At 40.7% G+C, this 25,057-nt stretch overlaps 1 protein-coding gene across 1 annotated transcript in view; it reads right to left on the bottom strand.

The window, feature by feature from the left end:
• LOC128359518 (uncharacterized) overlaps window positions 1-25,057 on the bottom strand; it is a 122,260-nt gene that overhangs the window by 12,154 nt on the left and 85,049 nt on the right. The window contains exons 10-11 of the mRNA XM_053320010.1: window positions 21,246-24,419; window positions 16,010-16,086 (exon numbers count right to left, since the gene is read on the bottom strand). Of these exons, the coding sequence (XP_053175985.1) occupies window positions 16,010-16,086; window positions 21,246-24,419 (3,251 nt within the window). The remainder of the gene's footprint in view (window positions 1-16,009; window positions 16,087-21,245; window positions 24,420-25,057) is intronic.

Here is a 25,057-nt window from a genome sequence, read left to right as displayed (position 1 = left end):
TTTTCTGCTCTGGTATCATCAGATCATCAGTATCTGTGTGTGAGTGCTCTCAGTTTCACATCAATATTTTAACAAGATGCTGTCACAGTGTCCCACCCACTGACTCCACATGTGACTGCATGCAAACACACTCCCACCCACAATAGCCATGTGCCCTGTATGTGTCTGTGTCTCAAATTATGTATGCTATAATGTGAGCATATTGATGTGCACCACATTAACCGGCGCGTGTGCGCACACACACACACACACGCACACGCACACAGACACACACACACACACACACACACACAGCTGCATTTACATAGATCACAAGCACATGATTGTTACGCCCCTGCAGTCAGACAAAGGCAGTCCAGTATCACGTCAGAGGTGTAGGAGGGCACTCTCTAGGAGACTTCTGTATTGTGTATTGTATTACACACACACACACACACACAGATATATCTGAGAAAATAGCAGTTTTTCAATTAGTAGCTGGCCTGAATTGCTGAACATCCTGACCAAATCCATTTGACTTCACCCTCAACAATCTCTACAAGATGGCATTCAGCATAAACATAGACATTACACTGTTCAGTTAGAAAATACATATTATTTCTGAATAGAGTTAAAAGCAGGGAGCCCAGTACTGATCCCTGTGTGGCACTGTTTTCAACTATCAGGGGACTTGATTTAAGTCCATCAGCAACTCCAGTCCGAACTCCACCAGAAATACATGATCTGAGTCAGCTGAAAGCACATCAAAACCAAAGGAAAGATTTTTACAGATCTATAAAGAATGCAGCAAAATGTTGAAGAAAAAACTGCTACCTTCTGCTAAACAGCCTCAGAAGATGCATAAAAAGAAGAAAAGAAACACTTGTGATTGGGCTTCACATGTAGTTTACTCTCTACTTCTAGCATCTGATCATATAGCATCCTTTTCCATAGTGTTACAATCATACTATGCCTCACACACACTCCTTTTCCAGCAAAGCAGTTGGAGGCCAGGTTCAGAGTCGGTTCCTGATCAGTTCTTCATGTTTCGACAGCCTAAGAACCGCTGTCAAAGTTAGAACTGCCAACTTAAGGGGCTTGTGGTAGGGTTATCCTGACCAACCAAAACCCAAATAAACTGTGTCTTTTCAGACTGTGCAATGACAGAATTTTTTATTGTTTTATTTTTTCATATGTAACACACAATACACAAGATCCTGTGATCCTGTTAAAGTGTGAGTCTTTACAAATTCAATACAGAGAAATTGACTGAAATATACTGTATATATGTTAGCTAGTCACTTACAACCTCACACTTGTCTCTAACAGTGGGTTTTCAATTCCTTTGAGGATTTAAAATTCACCCACTGGTGTGTTGTGTAATTCCTGTGGGTTGAGCCATCAGAGTGACCTCATATTTAGTTGTCTGATTGTTAATCACTGAAGCCAATAACTCCTTTGTCCACTTGTCCACTTGTCTCAATGGATCTGTTATTCTGGCTCCATGTTGCCTGCTCTGTCTATTATCAACATCCTGCAGAAAAGAGATCTGCACAAAAGAGCAACTCAGCAACACACAGGAGACAACAGGCAGCATTTATCAATGTGCACCAGAGTCACATGTTAGTTCTATTTCATCCTTACTGACCGCCAGAGGTGGTGCTTCAAGCACTGAATGTCTCCATCTCACGCATGCGCAGGTCGAGTGTTAGGTACATTGTTGGTTGTAGCCGTTTTTCGTTATTGTTTTAATGTGTTGGTGAAGCCAGTGTACTCGCTCCCCCTCCCGACATTTGTACTACTATTATTTCCGTGCAGCGGTTAGCATTGTGCCCGTTTGGCCGATACAGTTCGAGTTATCGGTACAACGTTGGTTGTACCTACTTTTTATTTAGTTCCTGTGTTGGTGAAGGCAGTGTGTGCGCTTCCAGTATAGGTGTGTATTATTACCTTCTTTTTTTTTAACCTGGGCTGTGTTTGCTTTGTTTGGTAGTTTTAACCGGCGTTTTCGCTCAACCTACTTTAGTTTGTGTATTTTGTGGCAACTGTGGTTGTGTTTTTTTTGCACAGCAAGCTAACCTTTGCTGGTGAAGGCAGTGCTCTCACTCCCGCTCCCAGCATAGGCATGTGATATTGCCCTTATAGTTAGTTGATGTGTTTCCGCTGAGGCTAACTGTGTATTTGTTTGTTTCAACACCAGTTGAAACAAAGATGGCAGTGTGTTCGCTCCCAGACTTGGTCCCCCAGGATGTAGCCTCCCACACGTCTGAGGTGAGCTCCCGTTCCTCTGCCCCTAGTTCTGGTGCTGGGTCCTCTATGGGAGCCATCATCCTTATGGCCCTGGCCCACCTGCAGTTGGACATTCCACAGGCTCAGCCTGTCATCAGACCTTGGATGCTGCCCGTCATCACCCCAGAGCCTCTAGAGGCGCCGAGGTCCTGGGGCCAGTCGTCGGCTGTTTTTCCAAGCAACAGCTCAGTTACTGCTCAGTACACTCTTTCTGGGGGTCACTCTGGATGCTGTTGCCATGAAGGCCTGTCCATCACCTTGGTACGTGGACGACATCCTCCGCCTCCTTCTGGCAGCTGGTTGCGCTATATCCAGTTTATGCGCCTCCTAGTCAAGCTGACGACTGCCGCCACTGTGGTTTCCTTAGGGTTGCTGATGCTACATCCCCTTCAGAGGGGGCTGAACAGCTTCCACCCAAGTGGCACCAGCACAGGAAACTGAAGGTGTTACTGTGTTGCCTCCTTGCTCTGGCTCCATGGAGGGAGAGATCATTTCTCCTTCAAGGCATGCACATAGGCTCCATTGCATCCCGTCAGGAGACTGTTACAACAGATCCCTCCCTCTCAGAGTGGGATGCTGTGTGGCAGAACTGGCCAGCTCGGGGGCTGTGTCCTGCTCAGGACTGCTCAGAGCATATCAATGTGCTGGAGCTACGGGCTGTGCACATGGCACTGCAGTATTTTCTTCCATTCCTGAGAGGGGAGGCATGTGCTGGTACAGTCGGACAATGTCTCAACCGTCTCTCACATAAACCACCGGGGGGAACTAGGTCTGCATGGTTGTTGCAGGTGTCCTGGAACCTCCTGTTATAGGCTCCCCGCCTAGCCAGCTTGAAGGCGATGTATTTGCTCGGGGAACGGAATCAGGCTGTGGACTTCCTCTCTACCATTGCAAGCCTCCATTTGGGGAGTTGTTGCTTCATCCAGAGGTGGTGCTCAACATCTAGGGCGTCTTCGGCAGGGCTGAGGTGGATCTCTTTGCCACAGAGAAGTCGACCCATTGCCATTGGGCCAGGATGCTCTCGCCCACGATTGGCCAGGGGGTCTTCTCTATGCCTTTCCACCAATCCCTCTGATTCTTATACTGCAGAGGGTCCTCCAGCGGGGCCACAGGCTGCTGTTGGTAGCCCCCTTCTGGCCGGGGAGGACATGGTTTCCTCTGCTGCACAGGCTCTGCCGCAGTTCACTGTGGCACCTCCCTGACAGGACGGATCTCCTGCCTCAGTAGGGGGGCCAGAATGGGCATCCTGACCCTCATCGCCTGCAGCTATGGGTTTGGCCACTGTGTTAAGACACTGTCCACAATACCGTACTGAATGCCAGGGCGCCTTCTACCCGGATGCAGTATGAGAACAGGTGGCAGCTGTTTTCTGTATGGTGTTCGGACATTGGTGAGGACGCCGTGCACTGTGCAGTTCCGAAAATTCTGGAGTTCCTAAAGTCACTCTTGGATGGCGGATGGTCCCCTTCTACTCTGGGTCTACAGTTAACCCCCCCCCCCCCCCCTCCCAGCAGGGGAGGAAAGGTTAGGGCTGCTGTGCCATGTGCAGGCTTTAAGAATCTATATAACTTTGACCACAAGCATAAGACAGTCAGAACAGCTGTTCCTCTGTTATGGTGGTCCTAAGAAAGGCTGTGCTCTCTCTCAGCGACTGTTGCATTGGATCGTGGATGTCATCACCCACTCATATAAAAGAAGTGATTGCCCCCTGCCATCTGGGGTGAGGTCCCACTCTACTAGGGCTGTATCTACATCATGGGCATCTCTGTGTGACGTGCCCCTGGAGGACATATGTGATGCGGCATTGTGGGCATAACGGACTACCTTCTCCAGATCGGGTGAATGTGGCCACTCCCCATCGACTGGGTGTGGTCCTGTTGCCCAACTCTACTGCTTCCTCTCAATGAGGTTTGTATTGGCATTCCTCCTGACTTTGTTGTTATGGGTCACCCAGTGCTTGAAGCACCGTCTCTGGCGGTCAGTAAGGATGAAATAGAACAACAAGGATTCTGAGTGACAGAATGCTCTGGTGGTCATCCAGGATTCATAGAACCATAGTTACATACGTAACTTTTGATGTTTATATAGAGTCCAGACTAACTCTCATTTTACTCCAACATATGCACAACTGGGAAAATGTTTCTTACTCTGCTCAGTTGCTTGAAGAAATATGCCTGTATATGTCTGCATGAAGATACTCAGTGAGTTTGATTTGGTGAGTTTTCTCTGATGAATCTGGTTATTGAAATATTGAAACCATGGCAACCTTAGGAAGAAATCAACTGAATAACTATTTTTATCCTTGATCCTTTGGTTTTGTTTGATCGTACAAATAAATCAGATTTTAATCTCTCATTTTAGCATTTTAGTCAACGTCTGCTGTTTTTAAATGTGCTCTATAGAGAAAAAGACTTGACTTAAACATTCAACACAGAATCTTTTTAAACCAGTTGTTTTTTTGTCACACTCAACTGACAATTCTGAAATGTTTTTGAGAAGAATGTGGTTCATTTATTTTTATAAAATGCTGAATAGTGCTATCATGCAGAATATCAAAATTAGTGAAATCTAGATCATATCTTGGTGAGCTAGAACCCTTTTGTAATATTACTGCATATAGAAATCTCAGATACAATACGTATAATACTATAAAGACTTTCACATGATCTTAAAGTGAATTGTTCCTTGATAACTTGTGAACAGCATATAGTATATTTCTTTCTAAAAAAAACAAAGACAACCTTTTCATACTTTGCCGAACACTTAGTGAAGATATTCTGAGAGTTTTCTGCCCGTTTTTTAGGTGTAGATGAAATGTACTCTGCCTCGTTTCTCTCCTCATTGCATACATAGAAGAAGATACATGTTAACAGAGGTTGATTATAGTCTGCTGAATGTACTAACATAATGCAGTCTGTGTTTTGCAGGGACATTCCTTGCCTCTGAAAAGCAGGTGTAAACAGTGCAGATGGAAATTACAACAGCTACCAAGCATTACATATATTCTGTATAACCAAAACCTAAAAGTGATTATTAGTGCTGATCAAACTCAACCAATCAATTAACTGTAAAATCACGACAGGCTGCATCTGAGCGTTTCTTTCTTTCCTAGAGATATCAACACATCTCTACCAGCTCTACTCTGAACTGCTGCTGCTTCTCTCTCTCTGCCACCCCTCTCTCTCTATTTATGTGCATCTTGTGTCTGCTCCTCTCCTTTTTTCCCCATGAAGACATTTATTCCTTCTAATGTATGAATATTCAGATATTTTCTAAAGATGAAATAATCATTTAATGTGTAGTTCATCTACAGTGGAATTAAACTGTGTCTAAATAACGTATAGAAATACTGTTGCTGCAGTGCATCTTTGAGCTCTGCTTCACTTGGCCCTGCTGCAGTCCAGAAGCTGACAGCATAATGAGCTGCAGCTTCAAACTCATACACCAACCACAGCATACACACAATGCTTTCTTCTCAGTTCATCTGGCCCCTACTCTTCTTGTCAACATCATTTCAATAAGTAAATCCAGTGGAAAAAGATTAGCAGCATCATCAAATCCTCTACTTGTGTTCACATTGCAGCCTCGCCTTATCCAGTTCTCAACATTACACTGGCTGATAGTTGATACTTCTCATATACACATAGAGCTATCTGGATTGAGTTGGCTAATTTACTGATGTTCCAAGATCATAACTGCTGTGGCTATGACAAGGATGCACAATATAAAACCACTCCAGACAGGTTATAAGATATAAAAATATAAAAATATAACTATATGTAAATAACAATAGTCTGATTTGCCCACAAACATGTTAAATGACCTATTTAGAAATTCTTTCAGACAACATCTCCCTCACTGAAAAAATAAATATGCAATTATTGTTCATTTCACAAGTTTTCCTGCTGGACACAAGATGTCTCCTACTTCACTTCATTCTCAGTATTTGTGCTTCACTGGAAGCTTCAAGTTTCCACATCACATTGATTGGCTCTAGAAGTTACTAGTTATGATCTCACAAATCCTGTTCGGAAGATTTAAGGTGAACTCAAGAGAAGATGCAGAGATATCATGTCTGGACTTCATCAAACACAACCATCACAATTTCCAAAATATTGAGGTGATGTCTTGAAATTGCAGGTTTTGTCTGAGAAAACGCTGAAATATCCAGTTTACTATTACACATGGCAAAAAAAAGCAGCAAAGCATCACGATTATGAAGCTGGTGACAATAAGTCTCTCATCAATCTTTAACATTTTTGCTAGAAAAAGCTTGAGTCAAACAATCAATCAATCATCTCAATAGCTGCAGATTCATTTCCTGTTAGTCAACTTTCTTTTCAGCTCAATCATTTTAGCTTTCTGACTCATACATTACTGATGTGTGAATACGAGTGTTTAAGAAAGGAGTAACAGAGTGACTGGTTACAGATAGAAATATATAGAAATGTTATTATATAGGGGGGAAAAGTTAACCAAGGTTAATCAGAAACCCTAATCCTCACACTATTGATTTCCTGTATTTCTCACAATACCTTTCATCACTACTATGAAAATATACCTGGACTGGAATACAGCTATGTGTGTGTGTTTGTGTGTGGACAAAACTATATGAGCAAAATGAACCACAGAGCCTTTAGAGTCTGAGGCTGAGCTGCATTCTGTGGCAGGATCTCCATCTTTAGTGTGAGTATTAAGGTGACATCTATTTATTACAATGAAGTCACACTAGTCCGTGATCACTTTACAGACAGAATGATTGCCAATCACTGTTGCAATGCATCAAGTATTGTGTAAAGATGCTGTAGAAACGGAGCCAGAACTTTACTTTGATAAATACTAGTAAATGTGCCATAAAGTAAGCATTAGTCATGAGGTTTCCACAGTTCAGAGCAGTGTATAGGTGTTGCCTCAGCCTGAGGACTTATCTAAACCCTGAAATCTCTGGGCAGACATGAGAGACCTCTAATGACATCTTCAGAGCAGGAATAAACAGCTTGATGACATCTTGCAGATTGTGTTTAGTGTGGCGTACTGATTTATACAGTCACATTTAGCAGCAGCTTTGACCACTAATAATAATAATAAACCTTTTTTTTGGAGGTTTGTTTCACATAGAAAATCTCTTCAGCTACAACACAGTAAATATGATTTTCTCTACAAAATATATTGTGTTTCAATCACATGAGGAAGACCACAAAACATTTAAATTCTTTATTTTAAATAAAGCTAGCACACAGTATTCTTCACATTCAAGCCAAAGCTCTGTTATAGATACAGAACACATAGAAGGTCGAAATAGTGTTTCTCTCAGGTTTAAATGACATTTTACTTTATCTTTATTTTTATCACTACTCATTATTTTGTTTTCCTTTTTCTTTTAATTTGATTTACTTATTTATTTTCCTTTTAGTGGAATTGAAATTTGTATTATTGTAATATTTGTACATTTTCTGTGTATTTATGTAAGTAAAAATTTGATCACAAAAAAAGGACGGTTAAATGTACATGCATGCCTTAGATACGCGGTTTATGGAAATGCTGCAGGAATTTAAAGGATTTTTAAAGGGTTAAAAAATACTATGGGAGCGTCTTGGTAGCTGAATGGTTACCCAGCATGCCACATAATGAGGAATCCCTTTACTGCAGGTCATTCCTCTCTCTCTCCCTGTTTCCTGTTGGCCTCTATGCCACTTACTGTCAAATAAAGGCAGAAATGCCCAAAAATAAATCTTAAAAAAAAATTACAATAAAAAAAAGTACTAAAAATGTAAATATCAACGAGTGAAACTAAGCTGGTGTTTGGGGGGAAGACGGAGAGAAGCTGCTGTGTCTCTAAATGCCAACAGTTACTGTTTACTTCCTTGCTTCAATGAGACATTTCTTTCTACTTTAAACCTGCAGTTAGGAACTTTTACATATAAATGAAGGTCTGTTACATTCAAGCCCATTGCTTTTCATTTCTAAAATAACACAAAATCCCATAGTCAGACAACGAGGAGCAGGGATCAGAGCTGAATGCAGCTACGTAAGTTCCAGTAAAACACAATAGCACAGCAATATTTTCAGATTCATGAGTAGGAACAGTAGTGACACATCAAGTAGTTAGTTTGTGTTAGTGTCAGAAGTCATGGAGAAACTCAGCACCTGAGACAGTTGTCACGCTGTTTCTCCTCTGTGATTCTACAGCTCTGTATTCACAAATTGGAACAGTGATGCTACATTTCTGCTCCAGTATTCTATAGTAGTAGTATAGTTGGTTTTTAGTGTAAGATTCAGCTCTTCCGGATGAATCATGGAGAAATTTAGCAGCTTAGCTTAATTTAGCTTAGCAGCAGCTGTGACATCACTGCCGGTCCACGTCCACAGTCCATGCTCTGTTAGTATGTGATGCTTTCTTGTTTGTTTCCAAACAGGCTGATATTTTAAAGTATTTAACAGTGTGACATTTTAGCGTCTGCTTTTTTTCTTCTCACTGGCAGACGGGGAGTGTTCTGGAAAACCAACATTTTACCATCCTTGAAGGCACCTCAACAGAAAACAGCTGTAGTTCTTCTAAACCAATGACATCATTGGTTCCTCAACAACACATATTGAAGCTGTGGCCCAGAGACACAGGAAACATTACAAAAATACCCTGTTGATTTTCAGACTATATCACTAATCCAGATAAATAAGTTTAAAAATCAGCAGAGAGCTCCTTTAAGCCCAACATCTCCACATCAATCTCTCTACAAACGTTCCACACAGAAGGTTTAAAGACAATGACAGGTTGGAAGAATGAGGTCATCTTAACACTGTAAACCAGGCAACCTGTCTATCTCACTCCATCATTGTTGTGTCACAACTCAAAGCTGAATACACAAGCTGCTGGAATCACTCACTGTTTCTAGTGATGATGGATCATTACGGAGGAACATCCACAATTCTGTTCTAGAAATCATATATATACTAGGGTTGTCAGCGTTAACGCGTTAATTGCGATTACATTAATGCAATCCATAACGCGTTAATTTTTTTTAATTGCATTTTAATTTTGCAAGCCTTTTTGTCCCTTCTACTCACCCGTAGACGGCTCCTCTAGCTGTAGCGCTATGCTTTGAAGTGGCCTCCTGCAGTAAACCTACCGCGGTGATGGAAAGTAAGAGAGCTACTGGACTTTTGAACGACTTGTTTAACTTTAAAAAACTTCCAGACGGTTCAGTTGACAAGTCAAAAGTAAAATGCAACCTGTGTCAAACGGAGTTTAACTACCACCGGAGTACGTCGAGTTTGAGTTAGCACCTCCACGCTAAACACCCAGGTGCAGCCAAGCGTTTTGGAGTGTGGGAGTCGCAGCAGAGCCGTGATTGATTCCCAGTTAAGACACTCTGGTAAGAAATGCTTTACATTATGGGCTTAAAACTGCCTTGAAATGTAAAATAAGAGGATTTAAACCCTTCAACAGGCAGGGATGGAAAATGAGATGTAAGAAAACATAATTTTATGTTACTAGTTATGTCATTTGCACCTAAAGTAAAATATTTCCACTCATATTTTTAATATATTGTAACGTCCCTCAATAAACACCGAGACATTAGCCGGTTTAGCTGGCTCTTTATTCCTTTTTATTACACAGGCTACTGTGGGCCGTAGCCAACGCCAAAACAACAAAACCTAATGTAGTAGCTCCTTAGCCACACACGTGCTGCCGTCTTCTTCTCAGAGGCTAACAACAACAACACACCTGCGCGCTAGCTGCAAGTCTCACTCTCAAGACGCGTTCACAGACACTCGGGAAAAACAGCACTTTAACTGAACAGAACAGAAACTGGCTTAAACTCTCAAATTTTATAACACAAAAGAGTAACATGTCCAGTTCATTACAATATTTTGGATTTTATGAGTTGTATCTCCACCAGGATGCGTTGCCCTTGGTGATAATGGTGATAATGATAAAAACACTTAAATGTGTTATTTAACATAGAAAAGTGATACATTCTGGTCATTAATATCACACATACTAGTTTCTAAACTGATTTTTATAAATTCGATCAAAGTATAGACGTACCACAAGCTTCAACAGGATGTTAAAGAGTCTGTATCTCCTGGTGCATGCTGCCTGTTTAAGGGTTAAACATGCAATTCAAAATGTGATTAATCGCGATTAACTATAGAAATTCTGCGGTTAATCGCGATTAAAAAAATTAATCGTTTGACAGCCCTAATATATACATATCATTCAACATATACACAAACAACAAAGATACTCAGAACTTCAGCTCTTGTCTAGAAGCTACTGGAGAGAGACTTTTTGAGGTAAAAATGTGTCAAATAGAGAGGCTAAAAAGAAGGTTTGAAATGTGGTTTAAACCTGGCTTTGCTGGGTGCTTCCCTCCTCCTCCTAACACACACACACACACACACACACACACACACACACACACACACACACACACACACACACACACACACACACACGCACACACACGTATTGATCATCAGAGATGTTCCAACCCCTTGAATGTGTCAGAGCAGACATGGAGCAACCTGGTGGTGGTGCACCTTATGTGCAATTTTTTGCTAGACTGCAACACTGCAGTATGCATTACTGTTATATCGTGATTATTGCATGATTGAAATACTGTAAATCAGACAAAGAATGATGGAAAATCTAGTTCCAAAACTGAAACAAACTCTCTCTTGAATTCTACAGAAATGAGAAATCTCAGAATTTCCAAATCTTGTTGTACTTCTTGTTCTTGTACAATAATAATAAAGGCTTTCTATTCTATTAAAAGAAGAACAAACAACAGGAATGATAGACTAATGTTTGGTTTTGGATTTCAGCATGTATACATAGATATTTTTTACACTACAAAGCTGCAGTATGCCTCATCAACCCTCTCCTCCGTCCACTTACACACTTCTGTGGATTGTTTAAAACCTCTGGACACAAATAACAAATAACATGAGTTGCTCTAGAATATGTATATTACCACTGATGTGCAAAATGATAGAAAGTCATCTGTTTTATTCTAAAAATAACAACATACAACATGCTTAACAAAGATCTGACAAATGAGACCGCAGATAAAATGATTGTTTCCATCAACGCTTCACATCTCTGATTCCAAGATTCCAGAAAATGTCAAATCCAAACAGAGGCCAAAGAAGTTCAGACTGTCTCACACACACACACACACACACACACACACACACACACAGACACACACACACACACACACACACACCTACCTTAATTAACACCACATCCACAGTCCTCTCTCCTTTGGCACAGAAACTGTACCTCCGCCTGTGTCTCTCATACATGCTTGTAGTTTCAGTCAGTCAGGACTCAAGTCATTCCAACTGCAGAGGTTCAATGTGCTAATAAACACAGTGTGTATCAACCATACTGCAGGTTAACTACAACCACCACTGTGTCACACCTCACTCTATCATTTCTCTGCTCTCTCTTGACTGCTGCTCTGTCAGAAAAACAAATAAGTTGAGCAGCTGAGGGTGGAGTCGTCAGAAGAAGAAGAAGAAAAAAAAAAGGTCCAATTTGCAGTTTCCAGAAGTGGAGCTTGTTGAATTTGTAGCCACCGAAAGAGAAAAAAGCCACTATAGATCAACTGAAGCTTTGCATTTGTATACCACAAACTACTTACTGAAAAAGAAGGAAATTTGTCAAAAACCCTGGTTAAATTCACTCTGTCTGGTATCACACATTCCAAAATTGAACCAAGATGAAAAGCCAACTGTTGGTCGTCACAATAAAAGTGAAAAGAAACTCGGAGTCTGATGCAGGATCCAGTAAAGTCCACATATCTTGTGTTCCTTCTCACTGAAGTTTGGGTTGGAAAATGAGCCTGTCTGCCCACATCTGTTCATAACACCGGCCCCTCCCTCCATCCCTTCTTCCCACTCTCTTTTCCTTTTTCCTTCAGGCCCTCCATTCCCCCCCCCCCTCTCTCTCTCACTCACACACACACACACACACACACACACACACACACACACTCCACACATCACATCTGCCCTTCACTTTGAAACAAACTCCCTCTCATCCATTTGCTACTTCTCTCCCGCTCACTCACTCACTCACTCACTCATTCACTCACTCACACAGAAACAATGGAGCTCTATCTGTTAAGTGCCTCTGCACTTCTGAGAGAAGGAGAGAAAGAAGACTTTTTATCTGCCAGAAAAGGGGGAAAAAAGTGAATGAGTAGAAGAGTTTCTCTGCTACTATGGTGAAAGAAAAAACGGCAAGCATCTATGCATGAAGATTGTTGTACTTCCAACAGAGGAATGGTAACTAAAGAAGATTTGCATGCTTCATTTAGAAGCTACTGTTACAGTCACATGCATGATGAAAGCTTATTCACCCATCATACGCTCTGCTCAGGAAACTAACTTCTTTTTATCAGTGAGTGATGGTGGGAGTCACATGCTGGACACACCTAGGCATGGTATATATTGTGATTTTGGGAATAAATTGGGTTTAAATAAAATATCAAAATGGTTTCTGAGATGTGAAATCATTTCTATGGATGTCTCCACTTTGCATCACACAACAAACACCTGTATCAAGACACATTAGTATTGTGTGAAATGTGTTTATATGACCTACATCTATATCTGATAGTGCTAGTGTCTACATTCTTCTTCTATTTTCTGACAATAACAACAACAATAAGAATAAGAATTAGAGAGGCTTTAAAATGTTCAGGAAAAGGGCTATTACTGTAGCAGCTTGATGACAGACTGTCTGGTATCTGCACTAATGTACAAGCTGCTAATTTGTCAGCTGATCAAAGTCCTTCTTAGTAAATACAAATATAAAACGTTACTATAACTGTTATTCACTATCTGGAGTAGAGCTGCAACTTACAGCCAATAAGTGGAAACAATCAGCTCCATCTGTAACCAATCAGCAGCACCTAAACACAGCAATAACCATGGCAACAACTATACACCATCCAGCTGTGATGTAGAGAGCGAGAGAGAGAGCACAAAAGAGAGAGAGACAGAGAGAAAGAGAGAGCAAAGGAGAGAGAGAGAGAGAGAGAGAGAGAGAGAGAGAGAGAGAGCGAGAGAGAGAGCGAGAGCGAGAGAGAGAGAAAGAGATTCCAACATGGACTGAGCAAGAGAGATTAACATCTGGAAGTCGTTATACCTGCTGTGACCACAGGGAGGCAGCAAAGTACAGACTCTCACACTCTGATACACACAGAGAGAGAGAGAGAGAGAGAGAGAGAGAGAGAGACTGCCGGAGTAATGAGTTGGGGTGAGTGGAGTTCACACCTACAATCCAGACTTGAAGTATTTGGACAGTAACACACGTTTTGTTCTTCTAACATAATAAGTAGATTTACATCAATATAGAAAGATCTGTGTGGGGATACATCTCATATATAAAAGCCTTTTAAAGATGTGTAACAATGAGTAATATGTTTTAATAAAGTATGTGAAATATGTTATATTATTAGTTGATATGCTCATTTCTAAATATGTGCACATACAGAGTTATGATATCATGATATCATGGTCTATTGATAAGTGAATTATCAATATGCATCTAACTGTCTTCCCACATATGTAGTTATAAATAGATCAATACATGTGTTTTGTTGTACCATCTTTCACACTGTGTACATCTCATCTCTGCACTTACTCTTTTCAATGACTTTGTTATTTAGCTTTAACGAAGAACATTAGAAATACATTATTTTTATCTGAGTGAGTAAAGTCATCTATTACTGTGTTTCTGTCCACTACATGTTTCTGTTTATATACATATCTCTGTGCTCCTCCCTCTGTCTCTGACATTACATCATGCAACTCAGTCAAAACACCACATGATGAGGTAATCTTGTCCCCACATGCATACACATACAGTCACATGTCCAGGTCCTACGGTTCCCATATCTCTAATGTGACCCTGTTGGTCCAGGAGGCCAACTACTGCGTCACAAGCAGCACTGGAAAATGATTTATATGGTTGTATGTGTGACCTCGGCCTGGTCTGGCCTGGCTTTTTCTTTGAAAGGCTTGGAGCGTCCAGCTACGTCATGTTCAAGCTGCACAACTTATTGCCCCTTTGGGATAAATAAAGTAATTGACTGATTGATCATCTCAAGGAGTTTGCAGGCAGAATCATGGGACCTACAAGTGTGGAATCCAGCTAGTTCTCCTATCATGATCTTATCTTCAGTCTCATTTCCACAGGTTTGCACTGCAGCCTGGCTTGTTACACACCTGCTCTGCTCTGTGAGCAACAAAACATTTAACATTGTAATCTCCATACAGTGAGATGGTTAGTTATGTCCACAGCAGCACAGTGGAAGCACAACCACACAGCAGAGCACTACTCTGAGAGCTTTCTGCTGCTAACTCAGCTGCTTGCTCGGCGGCTAACTCAGCTGCTCACCAACGTGTTACGTAAGGTGGCTGTGATTTTTAACACCTGCCCACTAAATCCTGAACACAGAAATCTTGAAACACAGTTTGTGAAGCCTAGATCTAAATGGTTGAAATGTTTTTTACATCTCTTTAGAAATACATTTATGACCCATTTAATGTGTTTAGAAGAAATTATCTGAATTCACTTTACACTGTCTTTAAAAGTAAGGATTGTAGAAAGGTCATAAAGAAAAACAATATAATCTCAAGTCAAATTTCACTCATAAGCTTTTCCCACCTTTACCACTGCATCCACCATGAGATGTGCTCAATAGTTCTTCATTTACAATTATAAAAAATCTTATATCAAGCACCACACTGTTTGTTTCAGTTAACACTGTACACTAAAATATACACTTATTCTTAAGTGTGGTGAGATCTGTACACAAAAAGTTAAAAATGGCAGCAGAGGCAGCTCTGTTCAACATGATGTCCCACATAAACACATGAACCTTAACTTCACCTGTAGACAAGCCAATGTGACATCAACAAATGATACTGAAAGAATTGTGTTTCAAGTAGTGTTGGGGTCATCAGTGTCGCTAGTAAATGGCTGAATGATGGAATGTGGATGTGGAGTGGTCATCTTGTCCCATTACTGTGTCCTCATCATAACAGTCACTTTTAATGTTGGAATGTTTGACACATGAAACACACATTTTAAATCTAAATTGTAACTGTGTGACACAATCACACAACTGAAAATGTGTCTGTTCTCTATTGTTGCTGGTTGATGTGAAGTGCATGTGTGAATATTTGTTTGTTTTTTCTTTAAATAGGGACATTACTGGGGATGTGATGATACACTCAGCTCACGAGACGAGGAACGATATTGGGTTCATGAGATCGAGACGAGATTTTATCTATATTTTCAAGAAAACCTCAATGAGGAAATATATGACTGTTCTTTTATTTAAAATTCACAAAATGGAAATAATGCAGATGCATATTGAAATGCTTTAACTAATCATCTTGTAATGAATCACTGCAGTTCTACTTTCTAAATATATATATCATATGCAGTATGCAGCATTTTTTTTTTGGTGCATCCCTTAATTATAGCTTTGCGAGACAACGTTCACTTCGACGAGAAATATCATCACGTTTTAGTCTCGCTCTCGTCACACCCCTAGACATTACTGATGACTTTTCAGAGAAGAACACAGATTAACAAGGTGGTTTATATTTTGACAATAAATACGTCTAAATGAATATGTGAATATGGTTGTATTGTATTGTAGCAGTTTGGAGTTGAAGACAGAATCTCTTCCATATGTTACTCTGAACTCACCTGCAGAGTGTGTGTCCTGTCTGAATCAGTCCTGCTCTGTTGAGGCTTTTCTTTCGTTGCTGGGAATGTTTCTGGTTCTGTGGAGAGGACAGAGAACATGTGTTAACAATATGTTTTTGTCATCCATGTAGAGGACGAGGTGCACAACATGACTACTGGCAGCAAGCACACAATTACAAGCAGGGTTGCTTAGAGATGGATGATAAACTTTTTTAATTTGATATGATATCAATGCTTTTTGATTTTTTTTTTTAAATAATGGACATTAAAAATAAGATGATTACACATAAAGGCAAATGAAATGACATATAACAGCCTTTAATAACACACACCTAAACAAAATGTGCACATATATACTGTATATAATACACTTTTCAATTAAAGTCTGTGTAAAGTAAGAATAAATATGTGTTCTGAGTTTGACATACCACAGAAAAGTGTGTTGTTAACCACCCTGCCAAATTTTTTATTTATTTATTTTTTAGAAATACATTTATGACCTATTTAAGTTGTTAAAACATTTGAATTCACTTTACACAGTCTTTATAGACATCAGTATAAAATCCCAAGATAGGCTATAACTGCACAGCCAACTCATAGGCCTGGTATAGATGTTTCCAACATTATAAGAAAAATTACCAGAGGTGAGTGATAATAAACAGAGATTATTGAAACTTGAATTAAGTTGTAAAAAAACAAACAAAAAGGAAATAATTCTTATTTACTTAGTTATATACAAAAAAAAAAAACTTTTTTGGCAAAGGTTGTAACTAATAACGGCACTACCTGGATATGTCTCCCATGTTTTGTATTATATTGTTGTTGATGTTTATTGATGTTTTTTAAAGGATTTGATGCTAAATGAGTAGATTTTGAGTATCGAAGTATCGATCCTACAATTCTGATCCACCCATTCCTAGTGTTGCTATCAGAAGACTGATGATTGAGATCAACCAGGAATTGTGTGTTTTTATCTCTTGACCATTAAGACAATACAGTCCACCTTGGTCCGATGAGTCCTGATGCCCAAATGTGAAGTACAGTCAGCCCAACAATCTAAATGTATGTCCCGGCCAAGCAGCAGCTACAGTACCACAACTTGAGACTCAATCCAACGTAGAAGTCCTTCAAAGTGCAACGATACCAACAGCCGCTACATGCGCCAGCTGACTCCCATTCAAAAAGCCTTACCTTCTCTCTCCAAATACTAAGTCAATCATTGTTTTTAACAAATTGTTATGATCCCAATCTCTAAATGGGGTCATTTTGGGATTGTTCTGTTAATAATACTTGACGTGTGGACATTCATTGACAGCTGCTACTTTCTCCGCTTCAGGATTGAGTATTTATTCAGATTATTTCTGCAATACTTTGGCAAGTTTAATGTTACTTTATAATGATACTGGCTGTATTAGCATAATTTAGCTAGTCCCTCTACCTTGGTGTTTCCTGAGTGAGCAAGGCAACGCTCCTTATTTGGAAGCTCCTGGCTCCAAACGGAAAAGGTGACGCTGAGCCTAAATAGCAACTATGGGATTGAAAACCACTCCAATGTAAACCAGCTGTAGAAGTCACAGCTTGCTGCATTAATCATACAGTCTATGGTCCCTGCCTTTATGGAAGGAGGTCATGTGATAATGTATGGCAAGTGACATGAAGCACTTTCACAATGCTGCTTAAAAAAGCTGCTTGAAGAATCTGAAACACCCTCCAGAACAGTGTATTATCAAGAAAGACAACAAAATCTATTTGTGTTAGACGACAGACCTGTATATCTTCTTGCTACTTCTTTCTACATAATGACTTTATACACACCATGTCATTGATTGTGTCTTTGGTAGTCAAAACATATATAGCATACTCCCAGTAAATACACAGATCAGTCTGAGGAGTTAATGGTCAACATCCTGAGTCAGTAACAGCTCAAGTAGGCGGAGATGAGTCAGTAAAGTTTCGGGTTATAATAATTAGGGGGTAAAGTGGAAAGCTTCTGCCTGACCCAGCCTTCCAGCCTGGAAAGACTACTGCAACATTCTGAACATTCAGGGCTGGAACTCCGACTGGCTGTTGATTTTAATATTGTAATTGTAACCTGCCTTGGTATCTACTCTCTGCTCACTGCAGTGGTTTCCACTACATGGATCATCAGGTTCATTCGGTTGATAAAGCAGAAATGATCTCCCTTAATCCTGCTTTATGATGTAATCATGACTGCCAGCACCCACACTCAATCTCTTTGACCTTCTCTGATAATATATAAACAGATATATCGATGTCCTCTCTCTATTTGAATGATGTGTTTTTGTATGACATCTCTGATTCTTCATGTACTGTTACTGTACACTGTGATGGAGGAGTTAACGCTCCTTTCACTGTTGACTTAATGTGTGAGGCTACATGAACAGTAATGTTAGAACACGTTCATCAGGTTGAAGTCATTGCTTTATAAATAATACTCCTCCCAACAACCCTGCTCGCTCTGCTTGCTTAGTTTTCTCTTTAGTTTTCTCCTTTTTGATTGCAGTGTGCTATTTAGCAGTGAGTGCCCCCTTCTGTCCATATGGAGTCTCTGCAGCCCAGTCATTTCAAACCCTCCCTCCAATCCTTTGGGCAAAGGAAAATGGAAACAACACAATTTAAAATGCCAGATGTCAAATCCCAAAAGGTTTTGTTTGTCTTTTTAAGCTTTTAATTAAAGTATTTTTAATTTCATATTTAATGCTAACTTGAAGCACCAGGTGATTTGTTACACAGAAAAGACTTCCTTGAAACAGTTTGAAAAAGGGTAGGTCCTTTAAAAAATACTTGGCAGATGATTGGATGGACCATCTGTCCATTATTGTTTTACCTAGAGAGGAAGCTGGGTTTGCAATGTCGATTGGCCTTGGATTGGCATTTGAAGCCTGATGAGATGGATTCTCACGTCATCTTACAAACGCAGGTGCTTCGCAAAGTATATTGGATGTTTTCACTTTTCCTCTTTCCATTGTGATTTTCAATTTCATCTTTACAATTTAAGCTTTCAGTTTTGAGCATTTTAATTTGAGTTTTCATTTTCAACTTTTTCAACTTCCTGTTTCTTTTTAAGTTTAATTATAACGTGATTATTCTTAGTAGTTTAGTAAATTATCTTTTTAATTTTCTATTTTTTAATTTTCTATTTGGAATTTAGATTTTAATCATGACAAAAAATATAGGACAAGTTCAGTCAATCGATCAATCGATAAATCGCATCATTTTACCTCAAGGGGCAATTGGTTGTGCAGCAGAGTAACACAATATAGCTTAACATAGGCATATGTTTATGAGGTTAAAAGGTAATTCTGCATTATTACAACATGGCTTTTACACATCAGGACAGAATACAAAGTGAATGCCAGTGTCTGAGATCTATGAGTTATGAGTTGAACAAAAATACCCAGAAAACCCTCCTACATGGTTAGTGTGTGTGTTGCTAGCTAGCCTGCAGTTAATGTCCAGTTGGTATTTCGGCTGTCTGGGGCTGAAATGCTCCAGCAATCATAGTGACGAGTAACGCATGGTGAGGATATATCAGTGGATTCACTGAGAGGAGCAGGGAGAGCAAATCTTTAAAAATCCATCAATGATGCAGACTGTGGGAGAACTGGTGCACCAGGTTCCAAATATCAGTGAGCATAATGTATGTCTGTACATATCCTGTATGTCAGAATGAAGTCATATGGAACATGAACATAGAAGTAATCTCTGTGTGAATGACAAAAAAACAGTACTTCAAGAAATGTTAAGAACACAGTTGAGATGGGCTGAAGTAGCATAGTTTGTATCTCAATAAAAACATAATTATGAGTAATGAAGACAGGGCCAAGCTGTCTCAAGCACAGGACCTTGTTGCAGTGAAGTGTCAGTGAACCACTGAAGCACAGCACCGCCTGCACAGGAGGATGTGACAGACAAATAAAGGAAAGAGCTTGAAACATGCACACACACACACACACACACACACACACACACACACACACACACACACACACACACACACACACACACACACACACACCGTCAGTCACTGAGTCACAACTACAGTAATAGAAGATGATGATGTAGCTTTGCATCACTGTCCTGGTATTAATAACACACACACACACACACACACACACACACACACACACACACACACACACACACACACACACACACACACACACACACACACACACACACAGATTATCTATTTTATTTTGTTTCAGTTTTAGTTACTAGTTGTTCACATCAGTAAACAGTATATACACACAAAGAACATACACACACTGCAACCATTTCTCAGACGACCTCTAGTTTCGCTGTCCACTGTTAAGTCTTGATGACATCATCACGTTGCCTGGATACCATGCCCCACTGCCCCATACAAACACTGGAGCTCTAACACACACACACACACACACACACACACACACACACACACACACACACACACAACACACATACACACACACACACACACACACACACACACACACACACACACACACACACACTTTTTCCGCTGTGTCTGTTCGCTTCCCCCTCTTCACTGTAAAAACAAATCTAACACTGTTAAAAATGAATTGTGAAACAAACGGGTCACTAAATGACAGACACTAAATAAATGACAGCAAAACGAGCCTACATGGATCAATGAGATAGGAAAGATTCTGACTTTTACAATCATTATTTTAATGAAGGCCATTTTCAAAATGGAAAGAGAAACTTGTACCATTAGCGTCTTCACAAATTGTGGTGAAAAAATATTTCAGTCTATGATCACTGACAACTAGCACCTGCACACTTTGACACTGATCCTGTTAGTTAACCAAACCATAAAACCCATTCTTGACATTTTCCAGGTTACTGTTTACAAGCAGGTGTCTGTGCTATTCTCACACAGACAGACTCTCTCTGCTCAAAGAGTGACAAGCAATAAGCTATGTCTGATCTAATCTGAATTTAGATGGCAGTGACTCAAGGCTGTGTATGAAGCTAAAGTTAACATTACTTTAGACAGGTTAAATTCAGATGAAAGTCAGTTATTATGCAGCTTTTATCAGTTAAATGTAACCTCACATGTTACAGTCCTGTTGATTTTTGAAAGTGAACACCACTGAAGTGAGATTTTAGTGAATGATAGCTAGTTAATGTGTGGCGGTGGCTTTGTGGTGTGTTTAGAGACAGAAAAACATAAGCCTGATTAATGAAAGTGTATTATTAAGTTATTTACCTGTCTGGGATGAGTCTGCTGCAGCCACCATCCCTCTCTGTGCCTCCTCTTCTCTTTTCATCTGATTCTTTTCTCTTTCCTTCCATCCATCCACTGTATCCAGAGTGTCTGAGTCTTTATCCAGGTTTGTGAACACACCATCCTTATTATCCATGACAACAAACTTCGGGTCTTTGCACCGGAACAGGCCACTGCCTGCATCAAGCTTCATGTCCGGTAATGAAAGGGACGACTGGAATTTGCCTGTTTCCAGATTAACAGTAAGTTCCTCTGAACTGGAATCAGCCACAGGAGCTGAGTCTGATGGGATAACAGGAAGTGTTGAGAGTAGCAAAGTGGGAATCTCCCCTTCAGATGGTGTTTGAACCTGCCCATCCACATGCTGATTACTGCTGCACTTTTCAGCCTGCATGTCTGTGAAAGCTTTTTCACCTCTCTCACTCTCACTGTGCTCTGACTTTGAACTGTCTGAAATGTCCTGTTGTACCTTAACAGCTTCTTCATCCTCAGCAGTTCCACATGCTATAGGATGACTATCATTCTTATCACATTCCTCATTCTTTTTTAAATGTGACTCTAACTCACTCTCTTTACCACAAACAGACTGATCTTGTGGCTCACCACATTCTTCAAGTTTGGGATTGTCGTCAGAATGAGAGCAGCATAGATGAGAAGCCTCTGGATGTTGTCCTGTGTCTATGACAGGGCAGAGGAGCTGGCTCTCTTGTTGCCGCTGGATGTCTGTTGGCATGTGACCCTGGCTATCTACCTCAGTTATAATCATCTCATTAGCTTCTGGAGAGGATTTTATATTAAGTTTCAAGAGACTGTCTTCTTCGGGAAGTGAACATGTTAAGAATTTGTTTTTCGTAGGTTCTGTTTCCTCTTTGTCATGATATGCTAAACTAGGAGTGTCTGCCATTGTTGACATGTCAGGGTTTGCATGTTCATCACTATCTAGCTGTGCTGCTTGTAGGTTTTTTGTTTCGGTTTGACTCTGAACATTAGGTTTAATGAGTACATGTTGGTTTACTGTCAGTGTCTGAGCTGTATGTGAGTCAGCTAACAGTTGGCAGTTATCATTGTCTTTGTTTTTAAGCAGCTGTGCAGACACTTGTGTGGATTTAATACTGTTGAAATCAGCATCAGTTGGTGCATTAGCTTCCAGTGTTAATGGTGGATCATTAGCTGCGGCTTTGCTAGCAGTCTTTTGAATCTCTGTCTGATTGTCCGCTAACAGTTGGCTCATCTCCATGCTAGCCATAGCTGATGCTATAGCTACTGTAACAACTGCTACTGCTGTGCTGACTAGGTCTTCATTGTACTTCTGCTGCTCTTTTTCTCTGTCTACAAGAGGAAAGTCCTCACCCTCCACCTTCTTCCCTACATGTATGGAAGACTCACTGCTATGTGCCTCACCATAATTTTTTTTTCTTTCCTTATCCCTTTCTTCATCACCCACCCACAAGTCATTTTTCTTTTCCTCCATGTGCTGCTGATCTCTCAGCATCTCTGCGACCAAACAATGCTCTAAATATTCCCCTTCAGTTGTCTCGGCACTTCCTTCCTGTATTTGAAGTGGTGAAACATCCGCTGTGCCTTCAAATGGTTGATTCTGAGCTTCCACAAGGTGTGTTTGTCCCACAGCTTCGGTAGGTTGCTCAGATATACATTCTGAGGGCTTACCCTTGAGATCCACAGGTTGTACATGCTGTGTTTTCTGTTCAGGAAATTCCACAAGAAACGAGTCCTCTGTGAATTCTTTGGGATCTGAATGTTTGACAGGAAGTTCCACTGGACAGTTGGATTCCACCAAACCTGTCCGCTTCACAGATGCAGCTTTACCGACAACTGTATAATCCTCATTTTCAGCTGATAACTTCACACTATTCATTGTTTGTTGGAGGGGGCTGGTAAGACCCTTTACTTCCATTTGTGCAGGGTCCAATAATTCTGTCCTCACATGGTGCACAGTTTCCCCAATCTCTTTCTCTCTGGCATCCGTTTCATTCATTTCTGAAGTGGTGAATTTAGAATCTGGGTTAAGGTCATCAGGTCCATGAAAGTTCATGCTCTCCTCTGATAATTTCTGTGAAGCTGGCGCATCAGTCAGTTCTGTTCGTTCAAGCTCTGTTGAGCTAAATCCTGGAGAAGTATAACTGGGTTCTGAATGTGTAACACAGTCCGAACCATTAGTGGTCGTGGTCTCACCCTCTGTCTGGCTGGGTAGATGCATGGCGTCCTTGTCAGCTTCCTTTCTCCAGGTTGGCTCAGGAGTCCTTGGAGACTGGATGTCTGCCCTTCCTGTTATATCCTTGGCTTCTGACGTTGTGTCTGACTGACTATTCAGATTTGTTACCAGCTCTCTCTTTGACTGTACCTCTATTGGGCTCTGAGACTCTACACTGGAGCTGGAGCTAAGCTTGGCCTCTGTGCCTCCTCTTTTCCCCCTCTTCTTCCTCCTTTTCTTTCGGCCCTTTGCTCCAATCTCTTCACTCTCTGGCTTCTCCTCTCGTCCCTCTTCTGTCTCTACTGTTTTTGAGCTCTTTCTGGTGTGTGTCGTCTCTCTGTTACTGGCCTCCTCTTTGCCTCCCTCCTTCCAATCTGCTACTACTTCCTTCTCTTGCTGTGATCCGTGTACTTCCCGTCTTTGTGCACCAGACCCATGTGACAGAACTGGCTGTGTTCCAACAGCATGTGGCTGACTAAGAGCTGCAGACAGTTGATGAGAACTAAGACCCTGTTCAAACAGCTGTTGAGTGCTAAGACCAGAAGCTTGGGCTGAGCTCAGGTCACATTCTTTCTGCTCTCTCATTCCCTGCTCCAGCTGTTCAGTCTCTCTCTGATCCACTGTGTCACAGTCATACCAAACTGACTGGGAGCTCAATGCCTTCATGTTTGAGTCTTCATTGGCACCCTTGTCTAAGTCTTCACTCGGATACCATACTGTGTTTGCAACCATTTCTGGTACGTGTGGGGGTGATCCCATTTTACTCCCAGTCCAGCTTCCATCTCTCCACAGCACTCTGCGGGGTTTTCTTTCTTTGTCTGTGGAACTGGGACTAGTCCTCCTGCCGGGCTGAGGACTCTTGTGAGTGGATTCAGGTTGACTCAGAGCCTCTGGGTCTGACTGGCTCTCCTGGGGATCCTGGGATTGTTCCTGGCCCATGGTTACTGAGAGGAGACAGGATGAGATTAAAGACTGGAACAGAACAAGTTAATAGCTCAGATCTGGGAACGCCGGATTATCGCTACATGGAAGTTAAACAAGTCACGAAATACTAAAAGTCACGCGATAATACAGTTTATCCACATTATCTAAACTGTATAATTGGAGGTCAAACTGAAAGTTAGTGTACTATATGTCAAAGAAGCAGGGAGACGGTTCATAAACTGTCATGGATGTTTACTTTCATATTCATTCAATCCTACCTTCATATTCTGCTCCAAATTAATTTGACTAACTTGGGGCTTTGTTTACAACCTGTCTCATTGTGTCATCGTGTTTCTTGACCTGTCATTCAAATAAGACCCTGTATCACACTAAACATGGATCAGAATCCAAAGTTTTCTTAATGACAAACCCACAGAGAATTATCACTAATACAGCAGTTCCCCTCTACTCTATGGAACATTTTAGTGGTTTTCAGTTCATTCTTTGGGTTTTACAGTCTTCAAGCAGTAGTGTTCTGGTTCCATGTTATGTTTTTCATCAACTTAGTTTCAAACTGCAGCAGCAAGCAGCTGTTTTGGGCAAAAAAAACCCTGATAAACACTGATTTTATCTGCATAGCACCAATACTATGTGACTG

Source organism: Scomber japonicus, chromosome 5 (assembly GCF_027409825.1).
Source record: "Scomber japonicus isolate fScoJap1 chromosome 5, fScoJap1.pri, whole genome shotgun sequence".
Lineage (NCBI taxonomy): Eukaryota > Metazoa > Chordata > Actinopteri > Scombriformes > Scombridae > Scomber > Scomber japonicus.
The sequence above is the reverse complement of the archived record's forward strand: the minus strand, read 5'-3'. Positions and strand labels throughout refer to the sequence as shown.